The sequence below is a fragment of the Peromyscus maniculatus genome, chromosome 12 (genome assembly GCF_049852395.1).
Source record: "Peromyscus maniculatus bairdii isolate BWxNUB_F1_BW_parent chromosome 12, HU_Pman_BW_mat_3.1, whole genome shotgun sequence".
Taxonomy (NCBI): domain Eukaryota; kingdom Metazoa; phylum Chordata; class Mammalia; order Rodentia; family Cricetidae; genus Peromyscus; species Peromyscus maniculatus.
In genome coordinates this window covers 68,048,298-68,066,905 of record NC_134863.1, presented here as the reverse complement: position 1 = coordinate 68,066,905, position 18,608 = coordinate 68,048,298, and the positions used below count along the sequence as shown (strand labels likewise).

The 18,608-nt window shown below is 42.5% G+C and overlaps 1 protein-coding gene and 1 long non-coding RNA gene across 6 annotated transcripts in view; one reads left to right on the top strand and one right to left on the bottom strand.

Annotated features, from left to right (window-relative positions):
- Positions 1-9,299, top strand: part of C12H21orf91 (chromosome 12 C21orf91 homolog) — a 28,536-nt gene extending 19,237 nt beyond the window's left edge. For all 4 annotated transcript variants that reach the window (XM_016002140.3, XM_006983589.4, XM_016002138.3 and 1 more), the window contains exons 3-5: positions 1,118-1,633; positions 2,758-2,820; positions 4,368-9,299. In XM_016002140.3, the coding sequence (XP_015857626.1) occupies positions 1,118-1,633; positions 2,758-2,820; positions 4,368-4,534 (746 nt within the window). In that variant the 3' untranslated portion in view covers positions 4,535-9,299. The remainder of the gene's footprint in view (positions 1-1,117; positions 1,634-2,757; positions 2,821-4,367) is intronic.
- Positions 9,300-16,043: 6,744 nt separating this feature from the next.
- The window catches only part of LOC107402018 (uncharacterized), a 60,313-nt gene continuing 57,748 nt past the window's right edge, over positions 16,044-18,608 (bottom strand). For both annotated transcript variants that reach the window (XR_013043834.1, XR_013043835.1), the window contains 2 exons: positions 18,111-18,292; positions 16,044-17,966 (listed from right to left, as the gene is read on the bottom strand). This is a non-coding gene — a long non-coding RNA (uncharacterized LOC107402018). The remainder of the gene's footprint in view (positions 17,967-18,110; positions 18,293-18,608) is intronic.

Genomic DNA, 18,608 nt, shown 5'->3' with positions numbered 1-18,608 from the left:
AATAGACTTTTTCAAAACAATTTTCTTAATATGATTAACATATGTTGTTGGGGAAAAAAGCTTTCTGGGGTACATGTGTTTGTAGTGTATGTAATTGTGTTCTTTTGTGTGGGTACACATGTATGCAGATTCATGTGTGCATCAAGTGGAAATCCTGAGGTTGATGCTGGGTATCTTCAGGGATCACCCTCTACTTTATTTACCAAGGCCAGAGCTCAGTGTGTGCTTTATGTATGTACTTTATGAAGAACTAGTGATTGCTGGGAACAACAGTGTCTGTTTTTAGATTGTATCCACTAATACGCCACTGAACCGAGACTCAAAACCGAATCATTAAAGTTTTCAAAAGTCTTTGCTAGTCATAAAAATACTACCGTTGAGCCAGGCGATGATGGTGTATACCTTTAATCCCTGCACTTGGGAGGCAGAGCCAGGTGGATCTCTGTGAGTTCGAGGCTAGCCTGGTCTACAGAGTGAGATCCAGGACAGGCACCAAAACTACACAGAGAAACCCTATCTTAAAAAACTGGGGCGCGGGGGGGGGATATATATATAATATGTAATATATATTATAATACATATAAAATATATTTTATATATTACTGTTGAGCTGGAGCTATCACTCAATAAAGTAAAGCCCCTGCTGTTTTAGCATGGGCCCTGACTCTGATCCCTAGAATGCTGGCCACGATAGGCAGAGCGGTGGCTAGGGGGGTTCACTGACCAGACCACCTTGCCAAGTCACTGCGTTTCAAGTTCAGCAAGGACTCAGTCTCAAGAAATAAAGGTGGAGAGCAGGCCAGGAGAGACACACTTGGTTGACCTTGGGCCTCCACACATACACCAGCCTGTGTGAACACACGTACACATGTAAGTGCACACATACACATCTAAGTGCACACATACTGTAAATGAATAAAAACATTTTGAATAGAAAGCTAAATGGAAACACAGATTAGGCTACATTTTGTATTGTCGGTGTCAATATTTAACATTCTTCTCTAATTTGCAGATGAGTTCTATCAAGAATTCACTAAGATTCATTTGTACTTAAAGTAATGTTTTGTTAAGAAAATGTATTTTTTTGAGTTTTCATTCTGTCTTCTTTTCATTTTAGGAGTACGAAAATCTAGTCTTCTACATACCAAATCACTGAGAGGCCATAAAGACTGCTTTGAAAAATATCATTTAATTGCAAACCAGGATTGTTCTCGATCCAAGCTTTCCAAAAGTACTTATGAAGGAGTTAAAACCATTCTGAGTAAGAAGATAAACTGGATTGTACAGTATGCACAAAATAAGGATATGGACTTGGATCCCGAGTGTTCCAAAAATACCCAACATCACCTGTTTAATTTCAGGCATAAGCCGGATAAGAAATTGCTCCCACAGTTTGACTCTCAGGTGCCAAAGTACTCTGCCAAAGGGGTCGCTGGGAACACGGGTGCCATCTCGAGCTATACACAAAGGATTTTGGAGCAGGGGGAAAATACAGACTTTGGGCTTGCTATATTGCAAGGCTCAGATGCACTGTGGCCTCACACACACAACCAGGCGCAGAAGAAAGAGGAGATGAGCTCTGGTCCAGAGGCAACTGTCCCGCCCCAGAATCCGCATTACAGCAGAGAACAGCGTAAGTTGTGTGGGAGGAAGAAGAAAGGCGGAGACTGTGTGGTTTGTTCGTGTTGGGGGGTTGGGGGGTAGTTGGTTTGGGTTGATTTGGTTTTCTCTCTCTCTCTCTCTCTCTCTCTCTCTCTCTCTCTCTCTCTCTCTCTCTCTGTGTGTGTGTGTGTGTGTGTGTGTGTGTGTGTGTGTGTGTGTGTGTAGAATTATAGATTTGGTGAACATAATATTTAAGTGACAGATGCACCTCAGTGAATGTGAGATGTCTTAAAAACTTCTCTGGAATGCTTCTGAGTATGTGTTCTATACTGACTTTCATTGGCTCCATCATTTCTTTGGCCATTTTTAGTGACCAAATGGAATGGAATCAGCAGAGTGAATTGGAAATTCAGAGTTCCCACTGTTTCTGTAACTGGAGCGATTGGCCAGTATACATCGCCATGTTGCTAACCCTTAATAGACTAGTTGGCCAGGAGCCCAACTTAAACATCTGACAGTATTTACTAAATACTTATACAGTATTTAGTATACTAAATACAGTATTTACTAAATACTTTAGTATGTACTAAAGGGTAGAAGTTAATGTGGGTATTTATTTTAAAATTTTAAATGACTTCTTTTGCCTGCACCTTTTCTACAAAATCTCACTGGGGTGATTTTAATTGGCTTGAATTATTTTCACTCCAAAGGGACCTTAACTGTGTCTTTAGACAAGTTCTTAATTCTTCATGTAAAGGTTGTTTTACTAGATAGACATTTCACAGTACTTTAAAGTAGTATTTTAAAACCCCAGGTCGTCACTTATCCAGAGCTTAATCAGAGTCAGTGTAAACAGGCAGAGACTAGTACTTCTGAAAACTGAAAAAGAAGATAGCAGAATCCAACAATCTGATGACGTTCCCTCCCTTTTCAAACTCTTGTTTCCTGTGGATGATGGAGGTAGTGATATAGAAAACGTGTTCCTGAAAGGTTTTGTGGTCAGAATGTGCTACACTTTAAGAACCAATGATGGAGACCTGGGGTTCTGTTGGATGTTGTATTGGGAATGAGCTGCACATTCTTTGCCGAAGACACTGACAAAAACTCACTTTCTGAGGTTGTCTGTGCTAACGATGAATGTATTTCATGTTTCAGTGAACTCAATGACTCTTGAGGAAGTAGAAGAACTGAACTCAAGGCTCCAACAGCAAATCCAGGGTAAAGAATCGCCTTCAGTGCTTTTTGTTGTGTGTGAAAATGTTGCTACAAAGATATCCCCCAGGATTGGACATTTGTTAGCGTCCACATTATTTAAATTTGGAAATTAAGATAGACCTGTTGAGGATTCTGAGGCAAACAGTAAGGGAAAGTTTCGTTAGGACCGTCAGGAAAAATACTCTAAGTAGGAGGGAGACTACAGCTAACCTCTGCCTCTTGCCATCCTTGACTCCACTGTGGGCCACTCACTGTGCCAGGTACCCTGGGCTATGCATCCTGGTAGTTCCGGAAGGCAGTCGTAATATCCCTGGTTATCTCTATAAACTATGAACCATTTGAAACAACACATAAAAATAGTGAGGTAAGCGTAGTGACCACTGCCTGTCGTTATCAGCGTCAACTGTTACTAAAACAAGGCTGTGTGTTTTCCTTACCACCTGTTTCCATTCCTCTCGTCCCACGTCAGCCACCAGCATGGATTATTTTGAGAACCCTGACAATGTATTGTTTTGTCCATAAATATGTCAGGGTTTTGTTTAAAAAAATAAATCATACCCTCACTATCAGGTCTTCAAAAGAAACCACAGAATTGATTCTGTAGCATCGTCAGAAACATCAGCATCTACAGTATTCCCATCCCCACTGCCTCTTGCTCCAGCTCTTCCAATTTCGGTGAGGCAGTTAGCTGCACGTTGGAGACCTCTAAGTTGCTTACAGAGACGATGGATTCAGTCAATAGCAGACTTAACTGCAAAACCACCTGAAAACAGTAAACTAACACGGGTAATCCCAGTTGACATTGGTTAAGTACTTACTCTGCGTTCTTTACACGTAGGACATCATTTATCTCTCACGGTGTCCCTGTGAGCTGCTGGCCATTACTATTGAATTTATCCATAAAAGGCTATTCAAGGCCGGGCGGTGGTGGCGCACGCCTTTAATCCCAGCACTTGGGAGGCAGAGGCAGGCGGATCTCTGTGAGTTCGAGGCCAGCCTGGGCTACCAAGTGAGTTCCAGGAAAGGCGCAAAGCTACACAGAGAAACCCTGTCTCAAAAAAAAAAAAAAAAAAAAGGCTATTCAAGGAGAAGGTTTAGATGACTCCCCTGGAGCACATACATACACGATCATAGGAACCAGGCTTTTGAAAATCCAGGGAATCTGTTCCAAGCCTCTCAGAGGAGTTTCTGGACCTGGATATTAATGAGCATTTCTCTGACAAGTCATTATATATTGATTGAGCCTACTTGTAGGTTAAAAGGGATAAGAGGCTCAAATGGTGGCCACTGTTTCTGCGGTGTATACTGTAGTCTTTCTTAAGTTGCACTTGATGGAGAGGAGACAGCATCTCTGTTGTCTACAGGAAATACAATAGAATGATCCCCACTGATAGGCTGCAGAGAAAACAGCTGTTTTCCTTGGTATCAAATGAGTTTCCTGTCAATCCTGAGCTTTACCCAGTGCATGGTGCCTCTGTTTACTTCAGACCGAAGTCTCAGGGTTAGCTTCCTGTGCGCTAACACTGAAACTGCCTTTGAAATCCTCACAGGAGTTTTTGAAGAGTTAACCCACCAAGTGCAAGAAAAGGACTCTCTGGCGTCAGAGCTCCATGTCCGTCATGTTGCCATCGAGCAGCTTCTCAAGAACTACTCCAAGTTACCATGCCTGCAAGTTGGCCGGGCAGGAGCGAGATCACACCTGCCCATAAACAACTGAACTGAACGTAGTTCCTGTGCTTCACCCTGCTGGGCTGCCAAGCATGTGCACCTAGAAAATGTTTGAAGAAAGTTACGGTCCATTTTTATGGTTGTTGTACTTGCAAAACATAAGATAATATTTATTATCTTTACCTAATAAAGCGGATCACTCTAGTCTAGGGTTAATCATTTGGCTTCATTTGGGGACGTTTTCTTATAATTACTCGATGCCCCTCCCTAACTTTCACCATGTGTGACTACTTAAATATACTGTTACAGTGTGTTTTTATTGGACATTTTCTATTGTAACTCAGCTGTCAAAACAATAGAAGCCTAATAAGGTCTTACATTAGTCTAAACTACTAGAGATAATTTTTAAGACGGAAGTAGAATTCCTAATATCACCTTATTTATGAGCAATATTTTAATATAAAATTTTATATATAAAATTGCTATTTTGGGTATTTTTCATTGTCTTTATAAATGTGTATTTGAATGGCCATATGTATTTGCACTTCCATGTGTGAATATGTTCACCCATGTGAAGATCACTGCATTTTGGGGATACAGTGTTTTTATAACTGTTATCTTTCTTTCCAAAGATAAATGTGTTTTGGATAGTATTTGGAGAAGCAGTCTGCCTAGTTGAGCTATCTTAAATACTAACAGCATTGGAAAATGAAATTAATCACTTTTTAAAGCAAATATCCAAGGAAATAAAGCACATTATTGTTTTCTAATGAAAGCAAATGTGAGTTAGCTTAGGAAGAAAATACTATTCTGGTTCTTGTGTGTCAGTCTCCATAAGAGTAGACATCCCACTCGACTTCTTTTTTTTTTTTTTTTTTTTTTTTGGTTTTTCGAGACAGGGTTTCTCTGTGTAGCTTTGCGCCTTTCCTGGAGCTCACTTGGTAGCCCAGGCTGGCCTCGAACTCACAGCGATCCGCCTGGCTCTGCCTCCCGAGTGCTGGGATTAAAGGCGTGCGCCACCACCGCCCGGCCCCACTCGACTTCTTAACTCTCCTGACTTTCTTTGCTATGTTATAGGTTTTGGGTAAAGTAAACCAGCTCTCAGCCCTGAGTCCAGTGTACTGAAATTGGTCCTCAAAAAAAAAAAAAAAAGAAAGAAAGAAAGCATTTAAGGTACTTTTCTAAGTTTTAAAATCTAAAGGGATAGAAGGTTGCCAGGACCAAAAAAAAAAAAAAAAAAAATTCAACAATTCAATAAAATAAGCCCATTTTTAAAAAGATAAGCTACTTAAGTTCTAGATTCTTAACTAATAAATTACCTCAAGATAAGATTTAATGACATAATAAAAGTTATTACCAATCCCAAATTAAGATGGGCTCTAGATTGGTTTTAACTGGTGCTTAGAGTGTATTTGTGTGGTAGGTCTAAGGAAACACAGCCCCATTGGCTTGGCAGCTACATGCCTGGAGATGATTTCTGCCTTGATCTTGGCACTGTATCTGGGCAAGGGTCAGACTTTAATGTTGAACACAAATAGTGTTTGACTAAGCAAAGAAATGCTTCCCTGTGGGAAAAGCCCCTTTCCCTGATGCTGAGATGTGTTCAGCTGGCCTGGGTTTGTGCATGGGTTGTGATAGCCCATTGTTTTTGCTCTTTCCTGACTAAACTGAACCTTGAGGCTTTTTGGAGGGAAGTTTTGAAGACAATACTTTTTAGTTTCAGTTTTTTTGAGTCATCCAAAATGAAATTCAAACCTGGAGAGTGGAGATGAATGCATTGCCTTAGTTTTGATAAGCTTTAAATTGAATGTGTGCAATATGGAAGGATCCACATTTACAAGCTGGGTAGAGACGTGTCTGTCCTGATTATGCCAGTAAGTATTTCAGTGCTTCATTGTTATGGTTACATTTTCAAGTTTGACTGAACTCCTGCTTGGCGTAACTCATTAAGACTGTTAGCAGCCAGGGTATTGCACACATTTGGGCTTCTTTCTTGATGATGTAAAGGCAGTCAGGGCAGCCATAGGAGTCCAGGGTACTTCGGATTTGGTATGTGCAGTACTTAGTGTATTTCTATAACAGAAGACTTATGGTGCAGTCCTAAATACCAGTGTTATCCAAAGAAAAAACGTTTGCTGATCTCTTTAAAGAATTTCCTGGCAAACATTCAGTTTACTAATGAGTTTGGACTAACTGGGATTTTCCCGAATCTAAGGTCTTAACTGGGACCTCCCATTCATTTCATTTAGATATTTCACCTGAAACGTCAAAGGAATGGTGCTCCTACATCTCTGTCTGGTGCTCATTCACATGAATTTTGTTGGAGTACAGTATTTCATAGAGTTGACCCACCAGTTATTTGTTGTAGTTGGTTTTGTTGTTGGTGGTGGTTTTTTTGTTTTTGTTTGTCTGTTTGTTTTGAGACGGGGTCTTGCTACATAGCTCTGGCTGGCCTAGAATTCTCTAGGCCAGGCTGGCCTGAAATTTGTGACAGTTCTGCCTCAGGCGGAGATACAGTGCTGTGATTGAGGTGTGTATCCTACGCGCCTAGCTTCACGTGCTCTCTTGATTGAATATGCAGTTATTGTATGTGTATAAATAAGATGGGGACGGAGTTGAATTACAGTTTAGGGAAATAGGAACTATCACAAACACTGGTTCCCGTATTTGCTTCTTTCTAAATCATTGTCAGTATGTTTTGAGAAAGTTCAGAAGAAACACTCCTTCATGATTTCACTTTTTAAAAATAACAGAAGACAGACTGTTAGTGAGCCCTTCCATTTCAGAGTTTCTGTGAGTGTGAGGCGTGAAGGAAAATGTTGTCATACTAGATTTCATAGCTAAACAAGATGAAGAGTTTTAAAATCATAAGTCAGATGTGATTTTAGCATGATTTTTGTCTTTAAAGATCGGTGTTTTTATGTGCCTGGCATACATCAGGCCCTGGTAAATATATAGAGGGTTTGGTTTGGGTTTTATTATGTTGCTCAGGCTGGCCTCAAACTTAGCATTGATCTTACTGAATGCTGGGGTTCAACACACACTGCCATGCCTGGCTTCAATTTTTGTCTTGTCCCACCTTGTAATGTTTCTCTTGAGATTACTGTCTTATCCTTTGATTCTAGTATTAGTTTCTAAATTAGCTATTTGGAAAAGGCGTTCACTTGCAACACAATGCCCGTGAGCCCAACAGTTGATTCATTTCATTGTGTGATTCTTGTATGCAGTATTGGAGTAAAGAGAAGTCCTTAGGTTTCTAAGCTACATGTTCATTTCACCATAAAGTGCCCATTTTTAGAAACATGTAAGGATTATTTTTCAAAATGTGTTCATGTTGGCAAGTGATTTCAGAAACACAGTTGAAGTATATTCTGTTACCATTTAGTAGGTAGTTTATGATTCCTTGGTTTTGTGTTGTATCTGATCTGCTGTTGAAAATGGCTTTTACCTTTTTATTTTGTTTATATAATACATTTATCTTGGTGTTTATACTGCTGAGGCCTGTTAGGATTTTTTTGGTTCATTTTTAAAGTAATTAATTTGATTCATTTGTATTAATGCTTACCAGTTTGGGTTTTATTTTGTTTCTTTTCAGGAGAAATCCGTGTTGCTTGTTATCATTGTATGTAGCACATACAACGTGTGTGTGTTCCAAACTTAAGCAGGCATTTTAGAGATCTATGTAGCTTTTTAGAGGGTTTAGATTTGTGACCATGAAAATTACATGTACATGAAATACTTTAATGGTAGAGTATATTGATACTTTTGGTTTTTTTTTTACTTTCTTGCCAGTTCATTTACTGACAGATGTTACTATTGTTCATGCTAAAGCAAGATGTGTGAATATTTTAAAACTTCATAAGTATAAAAATTTTATATACTGTCTATTAAGATACGACTTTAAAGCAGAGATTTGTTTTGATTTTGGTCTGATTCCATTTTTACCTTGAACAGAATTTTTTTTTTTGAGGAAATTTAGTAAAAAATAAATAAACAAACAAATAAATACCCTTGCCAAGTTCAGCTTTGTGATGAGGGGTAAAAAGGGTTTATCGGCTGGAATAGTAGGGCTCTGTGGGGAAGAGGGGGTCACACAGGGCTGAGAAGAATGCGCCTTGGCCTTACATTTCTTCTCTTCCGCCCACATCAGCCCTCACCTGAACAACAGCCTCAGGCTACATCTGCCTTGATGTGAACCGGATCACGTGGGTCTGGGACATTAAGATTTTTAACACTTAGCTCATAAATCATATCTTCACTATTCTTTTTAGTTGGAAGGAGTCTCTGTTACAATTACTTAGTAATTTTGCCCTAATTTCAAGTGTACCAACATGAAGCAAAAATGTCATGGAGATGCACTTGTCCAACGCTGCCCCGGCTGCGCTTGCTTTGGGAGGGGGGTGTTTAGTCTGGTGTTTCCTCGGTTTCCTTTTCCCTGTCCTACTGCCTCCAGGAGAGGTGGTTTAACGTGTTCAGTAGTGGGGTGTGTGTGTGTGTGTGTGTGTGTGTGTGTGTGTGTGTGTGTGTGTGTGTGTGACAGAGAGATGCTTTAAACCTGACTAGCATACTGAACTTTAACCTCTGCTGTTAGAAGTTTCTTTTAAACAACTGTGCTGACATTTAGAAAGTGAAAATGAAACTGCTGTGGTTTAAACACTTAAGTTTGTTTCCCTGAAAAAGTTTATTTAGCCATTATCTGGGTTGTTACATGCAATAATTTATATATTTGTATTCTGCTTTGAAACTGTAAACTAGATAAGCTTGTCTACTATTTTTAACTTTACAATAATAAAACAAATATTTTGTTATCTCTCTGCTAGCTTCAGTTGATTTTTGTACATTGATTTATTTATTGTGTGTGTGTTGGGGGGGCGGGGCACCAGGCCACCAGAACCTTCAAGAGTTAGTTCTATCCTTCCACCCGTGTGGGTCCCCGGGATCGAGCTCAGTTCTTCTCCTCCTCCCTCCCCCTCTCCCCCTTCCTACTCCTCCTTTTTTTTTAAGTTTTGCCTAATCTAACTCTTTTTATCCAGTTATCTGTTCATGAACAACTTGAGTTTTTTTGTTTTTTTTAATCCCAGTTAAGCTGGTAAGAATAGAACTTTAGGGCGCTGGAGAGATGGCTCAGGTTAAGAACTCTGGCTGTTCTTCTGGAGGACACGGGTTCAATTCCCAGTGTCCCCATGGCTGCTCATAACCAACTCCAGTTGCAGTGGTGTTCCAGTGCCCTGTTTTGGCCTCCAAGGGCACCAGACACATTGGTGATGCACAGACATACAAGTGAGCAAAACCTCCACATACATAAAATATTTGTAAAAATGAATAAAACAGGACTATATTTCAATTGGCTTTTGAAAGAATATTTAAAATAAGGAAACTGTAGTATCCGAGATCACTGTGGTTAGCATGATGAATCAATCAATGTTAAAATAGCCTTTACTCATCGATGGTTTAATTTTTATTAGGACTGGCAGAATGGCTTGTGGTTAAGAGCCCTTGCTGCTGTCCCAGATGACCCATCTCACTGGCCATGGTGCGAAAGTGGTCACCTTTGTGAAGTCAGCCCATCCACTCATTACCCACTGAGCCATCTCACTGGTCCCTCACGGATGATTTTTAAAGTAATTTTTATGATGTTTTTATGGGAATAATTTAAAACTTGGAAACAAAGACATTCGTTTAAAAGAGCAGAAGTAGATTACCTGGTAATGTCTGAGAACTGAAACATTGTGTTGGAAAAATGTTAACTGCCCGTGGAAGTCTCAGGAATTCAACAATCCTAAACCCAGTGTCGTGGTGCATGCCTATAGCCCAGCGCTTTGGGGGAGGCAGAAGGATCAGGAATTCAGGTCATCCTTGGGCTATCTAGCTAGTTGGGAGCCAAACTGTGCCACATAAGACTGTCTAAAAAAACAAATCCATTAATTAATAATATCTAACAGTTGAGTCAAAGTATTTCATCAGGAGAGGAAATAGAGACCAAGAGTGGGGTTGTATAAACGATGCTGGGAAGAGTACCAGACCACAAAGGAACTTTTCCTGTTTGGCTTCTGCTTTGTCACATGAGGGAACATTCATCTTGACGTCTTTGAGTCTGAATTCACTACATTTTATTCCTACTCAGTTGTCCAAACTGGAGAGTTTCAAGTTCGCTATAAAAGTCTTTGTTCTCCCTTGTTTTTTCCAGTGATCTGTTAGAACTCGTCATTCTTTACGGGTGCCTGGGAGCCTGACAAGTACCTCTGAGCACAGTGGATAAAGCAGTCAGGGAACCTGAAGGCAAAACAGCGCCCCTTTTAAACAAATGATATTTTACATAAGCCCTTTAACGTTTATCTCTAGATACAAAAACTTGTTATCCTGACCACTTTGCATCTGGGCTCCTCACCCTAACTTTTGAAGCAAAGATACTGTCTAAGGGGAGGCCATGCTAAGAGCCTCAGTGTTATCGGTAGGGACAACATCCATTATCCATTTGCAGTAGGCTAAGATGTAAGCCACTGGCATCCAGTGTTGAGTGTCTTTCCTGGCTACAAATCTGAGCAGCTGTAGTACTTGACTGGTCACTTTTTGCCTGCCTTCCCAGAGTTCTGGATGGTCTTGCAATGACTGAATTCTTACCAGCTGAAAGCAACGAGTCAGCCTTCTTTTGCCTGCCACAGAGCTCTGCTACACCTACCTCTGGTCTGGCGGCCTGGGACTCGCCTACTTAGACATCATATGAAATTGTTTTCTAAGAAGATACTGCTAAGAACCGCTGGATTTTTGTAAATGATGGCTCAGGACTTCACGGCTACTTGTTGGGTCAAGTAAAAGTGGACAGGAAAATTATAAAGAAATTCAGTCTCTTGACAATGCAAATGCCAGTTTGACCTTTAAAGGTGTTTTTGGTTAACAGGAGGGGGACTTGAGAGAATTTGCCACTGTCTGCCACTTTTTTCTTTTTCTTTTTTTTTTTTTTTTTTTCTTTTTGGTTTTTCGAGACAGGGTTTCCCTGTGTAGCTTCGCGCCTTTCCTGGGACTCACTTGGTAGCCCAGGCTGGCCTCAAACTCACAGAGATCCGCCTGCCTCTGCCTCCCGAGTGCTGGGATTAAAGGCGTGTGCCACCACCGCCCGGCCGTCTGCCACTTTCTTAGTTAGGGTGTCTAGTGCTGTGATAAGACACTATGACTAAAAGCAACTTGGGGAGGTTTATTTTATCTTATACTTCAGTTCATCACTTCTGGAAGTCGGGAAGCCAGGGCCAGGAACTGATACAGAGGATATAGAGCAGTGCTGCTTACTGTCTTGCTCAGTCTGCTTTCTTACAGTACCCAGGATCACCAGCCCAGAGGTGGCACCACCACAGTGCTCTGGGCCTTCCCCCCATCATCACTAATTTTCCCAATGCACCACAGACCAATCTTTAGACACGTTTTCCCAGTTGAGTTTCCCTCTCCCCACATGACTAGCTTGGGTCAAGATGACATAAAACTAATCAGCACAGCCACTAATAACTAAAGGCTTTCCATTTTTACCTACAGAGCTCATGGAAGGGCTGGTCCAATAAAACCAGTGACGGTCATGGAGGGATTGGCATGCATTCTCCTTAGCAGTACTGAATGGCTCCCAATTCAAGTATCTATGGAATGGATGAATAAGTGAAAAGCTTCAGAGGTAGTACCAGGATTGAGCAACTTCTAAAATTGTGTTTAAGTAGGCACCCCACAAAATGCCTGAAGCACTCTTCCAGGGACAGATTAATACATGCATAAGTTACATTTCTTGTTGCTGTGATAAATTACCCTTCCTTACAAAAACAACTCAAGGAAGGAAGGATTTATTTCACCTTATAGTTTGAGAAGATAAAGTCCACTTTGGCAAGGAAGTCATGGTGGCCAGAGCCTGAGGAATCTGGTCACACTGATTCCACAAGAAGCAGAATGTGATGAACTCTGCACCCAGCTAAGTTTTTCCTTCTGTGGTCTGGGACTTCAGCCCAAGGGCTGGTACCATCCTCCTTTAGGGTGTGCCTTCCCACCTCAGTTAACCTGATTAAGGTAAACCCTCACAGGTGTGCACAGCCTGTCAGGCTGTCAATCAATGCTCGATATCACACCACCATATGGTGGTATTTTATTTGTACTGAAATGTGATTTTCATTGTATGTTAATAAATAAAGTTGCCCAGGGGTCAGAGCTATTAGAGCCATAGCAAGAGCGTGGTGGTGGTGGCGGCGGCGGCGGCGGCGGCGGCGGCGGCGGCGGCGGCGGCGCATGCCTTTAATCCCAGCACTTGGTAGAAGAGCTAGGTAGATCTCTGTGTGTTCAGGGATACAGCCAGCATTGGAGACATATGCCTTTAAGACCTGGAGGGCAGTACTTACAGGAAGTGATGAGGCAGTCATGTGCTTGGGTTTACAACCAATGAGAAGGCAGAACAGAAAGACTATTTAAAGACAGACACAAGAAGTAGCTCTCTTTCAGGGAAGCTAGGAGCACTGCAGGAGGTAAGATTTTAGCTCTGAGCTCTGACCTCTCGGCTTTCTCTTTTACATTGGTTCTGTGTTTCTTATTTTAATAAGACGGTTGGTTATATCCACACCACCATTCTTTCCACACGCCCTGTTCTCCACTCCAGCTCCCTGACTGCCCTGAGCCTCTGATAGCTGGTACTCACTCTGCCTCCATTGCTCCTCCAAATTGGTGAGTCTCTAAATTTTGGGTTTTGTCCAACTGGGGTGTTATCCCCGGAATTTCTTAATTAGTTGGGGATTAAACTGGAGGGTTTTTTTCCACTACCAAACCCCCTGGCGACATGGATGATACACAGTGCTTCATGTACTGATAGAAGCTTTCCACGGTCCCAGAGTTCTCTTCCCAAAGATCTCTGCGAAAGGTTACCACCACCTACACAATAAAAGCCAATGCCCCATGTAGATGTAACCAACTGTCTTATTAAATAAGAAACACAGAACCAATCCAAAAAGGAAAGCCAAGAGGTCAGAGCTCAGAGCTAAAATCTCACCCTTCCTCCTGCGGTGCTCCTACCTCTCTGAAAGAGACCTACTTCCTGTGTGTTTGTCTTTAATATAGTCTTTCTGTTCTGCCTTCTCATTGGTTGTAAACCCAAACACATGACTGCCTCATCACTGCCTGTAAGTACAGCCCCCTAGGTCTTAAAGGCGTATGTCTCCAATGCTGGCTGTATCCCTGAACACACAGAGATCTACCTAGCTCTTCTACCAAGTGCTGGGATTAAAGGCATGCGCCGCCGCAGCCGCCGCAGCCACCGCAGCCGCCACCACCACCACCACGCTCTTGCTATGACTCTAATAGTTCTGACCCCCGGGCAACTTTATTTATTAACATACAATTAAAATCACATTTCCGTACAAATAGAATACCACCATAGCCCTACTGTCCCGTATCTAAAGCCTTCATCTGGCATCCACATGTTTTTCATTTCAGTGATTTCATCCAAGAATTATGTCAAAATACGGGAGATGTAGTTCAGTAGCAGAGTAGAGTATTTGTTTAGTGTGCACAGGACCTTGGGTTCAATCCCCACTGCCAAAGGGGGCTGTGGGGTCGGGGGAGGAGTGGGTAATTTGGCAGGCTCGATGCAGAGAGAGGGTGACTGGGAGTACAGAAAGCTATAAACTCCAGGCCGGCCCTCAATGCTGCACTTCCTCCAGCTATGGTCTACCTCCTGAAGGTTGCACATCCTCCAAACAGTGCTCAGGAAGGACTCTAACAGGCCGGAGCATCGCAAACACGGCACTGACGGGGTTTGCCTTTTACCCTTCTGCCCCTTGCCCAAACCCGTTAGATTACACCCTAAAGTGAGCCCCCAAGGTCCACGTCCTTATTCGCCCACTGACTCATTCCTGGGACAGAACACAGAGGTCCAACAATCAAAATTCATTATTTGGTTAATATGGCCAATCAGGATTAACCAACTCACCCTACCACAGACTCCCCTCTTTTCTCTTAAAAACCCACTCCTGCAAAACAAACAAACAAACAAAAAACACCTTTCTTGGTTACTGCTGCTACTTGCTGTCTGCCTTTGCAGCCCACACTTTGCCCCTCCAGGATAATAAATCTCCCCTGTGCTGAGAATTTGGTATCTGGGTGTGTCCTGTACCGACTTGGGGGAGGGGCTCCCTTACATCTCGGAGATCAAGTGTCCAAATATCTGAGCCTGTAGGGGAGATTTCTCATCCAAACCACCACACAAAGGTATTTTTATAATTTAAGTAAATTAAACCGATTAAACTGAGCTCTACTGGGACAAATCTGAAATTTTGATACATCTGTCTCTCAAGAAGAAAATTCACCAAACCCTTCTGCAACAGATGAAATTTCAAGTGTGGGATAAAAACAACATTTGAAGCTACTGCAAATGCCATCTGGGGAAAACGAGAATTCTGTATTTTAATTTATTCTTTTTTTTCAGGCTGATTTATTTTTACACATAACAGTGTTTGCTTGTGTGTACCACAGTGCACCTAGTGCCCACAAAGACCAGAAGAGAACACTGGATCCCTGGGAACTTGGATAGTTGTGAGCCACCATGGGGGTGCGGGGAACTGAACTTGGGTCCTCTGCAAGAGCAGCCGCTGCCCTTAACCTCTGAGCCATCTCTCCAGACAATATTCTTTCTTCATGCATATTTGTTTGTGTCTCTTTGTTCATGTGTGTGCACATACATGTGTGGATGTATGTGGAGGCCAGCGGTTGGCCTTGGGTACCTTTATCAGTTGATATCGACCTCCCACCTTGTTTTTTGAGACAGCATCTCTCGCTGAGCCTGAAGCCCCCTGCTTGGCTACACGGGCCAGCTAGCCCTGGGATCTACCAGTCTCAACCTCCTACAGCACTGAGATTTTAGGCTCATGCCACCAGACCCTAGTTTTTGTATGGGGGGCTGAGTATGAAAAATCAGCACAGCCAACACTTTACCAACTGAGCCATGTTCCCACTCAATTTCCACTTGTTGTTGGTTTGTTTGTTTGTTTGACAAGCAAGTTTTATCTTCTGAGTAATTGCTAGTACCAGGGACAGAGGTCTAAGACCACCTTGAAGGCCCCATCATTATATGTTAGAGAGTATCATTCTTTATTGGGAGGAATTTGGGGGAATCTCTGGCCTAGAATGAAGTACTTTTATAAGAAAAGTCAGCATGGAGAATGTGAAGGAAAACCAAGACACAGGTAGCCACAGTCTCGTGTCTGTAACTTCAAAGCGAGGAACAGGCAGTGTGAAAGGAAAAGACTCCTACAGGGGAGGAGGAACTGGGTTGACCAGTGGTGAAGGTGTAAGAGGAAGTTCCCATGGGCAAGAGGACTGAAGGGATTGCTACCCGATATTCAGAGGTTCATGGCTAAGCCTCCTTTGCCACTCCTGGGCAGCCATCTGCCTCTCTTAGCCTTTGGCTCCTAACCTGTGAAAAGTGGAGGGGAACTTGATCCTCAAGGATCCAATGTCGGATGGCTGTGAGCAGTGTTGAGAAGAGTACAGGTGGCAAACCATTCCCGCTCCTGCACGCACAGCAGGACGGAGCCGAGAGGCCACAGAGGAAGTGCGGTTTTATTCGAGAAGAAACTGGAGCCTTATGAGGAAGCAAGCAAAAAGAAGGTGGCCAGATTAACCCGGTTCATAAGCAGAGACGTAATTCTCGACACGCGGTGTGAAAGCATTTAAGCGGGAGACGCGAAAGTGTCTATGAGCTTTCACACCTTGCTCCTCCCCGACATTTCCCTGTCTGACAAAGCGACTGAAGAAGAATACTTTGGCAGGACTAATGGTGGGATGGTCACACAATACAATCCGAGTGAGTCACCGAGAGCATGTTCCCCAAAGAATGAGCATGCCTCACATTCATCTCCGCAGTGCAAAGGCACATGATAACTTCAGCAGAACCTCCTTGGTTCAATTCACAGGCCTGTCTTTTATTCTGAGATAACACCTTCTCTACTCTCAGGACAGCCAACTGCTCTTTCTTGAAAGAATAATGGCAGCAAGGTGGTTGGATTTTTCTTTTGTTTACTAGGTATTTTTTGTTTTGAGTCTTCTTACTTTTTGATGATTAATTTTGCCAACTTCATTGGATTAAGAGATAGCTGAGAAATCTGGAAAGCACAACACTGGGGGTATCTGGGAAGGTGTTCCTCGAATTGATTGACATATGGCCCAGCAGGGAAGGTGAAGCCCTAAATGTAGGCAGCACCACCCGGTAGGCTGGGGTCTGGGTGAAACAAGATAGAAAGTTACACTCATGTTCAGTTTTTGTGGATCGGGTCATCGGAACTAATTCGCATAGCCTTGGATGTTACACGAACACTGATGCTCCCCACCACTGACTGGGTAAGTAACTACGTCTCTGGCTCTCTCCCTGTGGGCGTATTTTTGTTCCTTTCAGCCCTGATTAGATGGCTCTGAAACCAGGAAAGGCAGTATCTGGGCCTCCTGCTAAGTTTCCATCGGCTGTTGCTGCCATGCTGCTTCAGACAGAAACAAAAAACTGGTGGAGGAGGTGTGTGTGCCTACCAGAGACTGAAAAGCTGCCTGTGCTTAGAAAAAATAAGTGCAGGGAGGGAGCAGCTGAGCCCGGGATACAGAAGCCTGGGCTTCTCTTTCTTTCTCCTGTCTATACTTTTCTCTTTCTTTCTCCTGTCTACACTTGTGTGAATAAAATCGGAGGCTGTAGACCCACAACCTTCAGGACAACATTGCATTTCCTCCAAGCATGGGAAGAATCCCTGCCCCAGACTGATCTCTTCTACACACTGATTTCTTCAAAGACAAGATAAGACAACAACACGTAGGGTATAACAATCATAGCCAACAACTGGATATGTAGAAGGGCTTTCTGGAGTCTCAACAGCTCAGCATTGATTTGATCTTGTTTGAGTTTCTCACAGCAGAGATGCTTATGTAAAATAATCCTAAAACTGTCCAAGAATACTATAATATCTGTGAAAGCAGAGCTGTTGCTGTTTTAGCTGAAAGAGTGCACACTAGTTTGGGGGAAGTTTCCTTCAGATCTACTTCAGAGGCTCTCCTTGCCGGCCCTGGAACTGCTACCAAGATCCCTGAGGCAGCTCCGAGAGACCTGAAGGGGGGATATTGCCAAAGCACCATGTTTTTAATCATCCTCGCTTGCTTAGGACACTCATGCATTCTACATTTTGTTAGTCACAGACGTGCACCAAACTCCCAATTGCCTTTCCATAGCTTCCATGGCATATGCCACCTTCACCTGGACATCTAGACATCTAGGTGGTGACTGCTGCTGCTGCTTCTCCTTCTCCGTCTTCTTCTCTCCCTCCTTCTCTCTCTCTCTTCTCTCTTTTTCCTTCTTTCTTTCTTTTTTCTTCTTCCTTCTTCCTTCTCCTCTTCCTCTTCTTTTTTTCTTTTATCCCATGAGAGGCATTTCTGATGGACTTTCCCTGCACTCTGAGGGATCACAGAACCAGTCAGCCAAGAACAACATCCTGGGGAAAAAAATAAGCAAAGCAAGTTTTTTTTTTTTTTTTTTCATGAGTCAAGAGGTACCTTAAATGTTTTTAATTTAGAAGACAACCAGATGAAGTGAGAAGAGGTCACAGGATTAGAGCATGAATATGTGCCCTTCTTACATCAAAAATCCAGTGCCAGAAAAATTCATCGCTGTGAAGTTTCAATGTTTATAATCATCTGTAGCTATTATCTGGGGATGGGGTGGGTAGCCTCTTGCTCCTGACTGGTTCTTCCAAGTAGAGGAGATACAGTTTCCATAGTCAGATGTTTGAAGACTTGGATATGACGTGTTTGAGATTTCCTATAACAGAAGAAAGGATGTGAACAAAAGCCTTGTCCCTCACTGTACAAGCATTTTTCAGGCAAGAGGTCATACATTTCCATATTGCATAGAGGAACCAAGGAGAAGGCTTAACTAGCTGAGCGAAAAAGAAGCTCCTGGAGAAGCTAAATTCCAGCTTCATATGTGAATGAGTCTGAAATGGGAGCACAGTTAGACAGTTAAACAGGACCTGGAACTCTTTAGGGCTCGTAGTCACTACTACTAACTTGATGCTGGTTAGAAGTAAATGGACGCCCTATCCAGTTACCCTCTGCTGGGTTTCGTGTCATGCTGA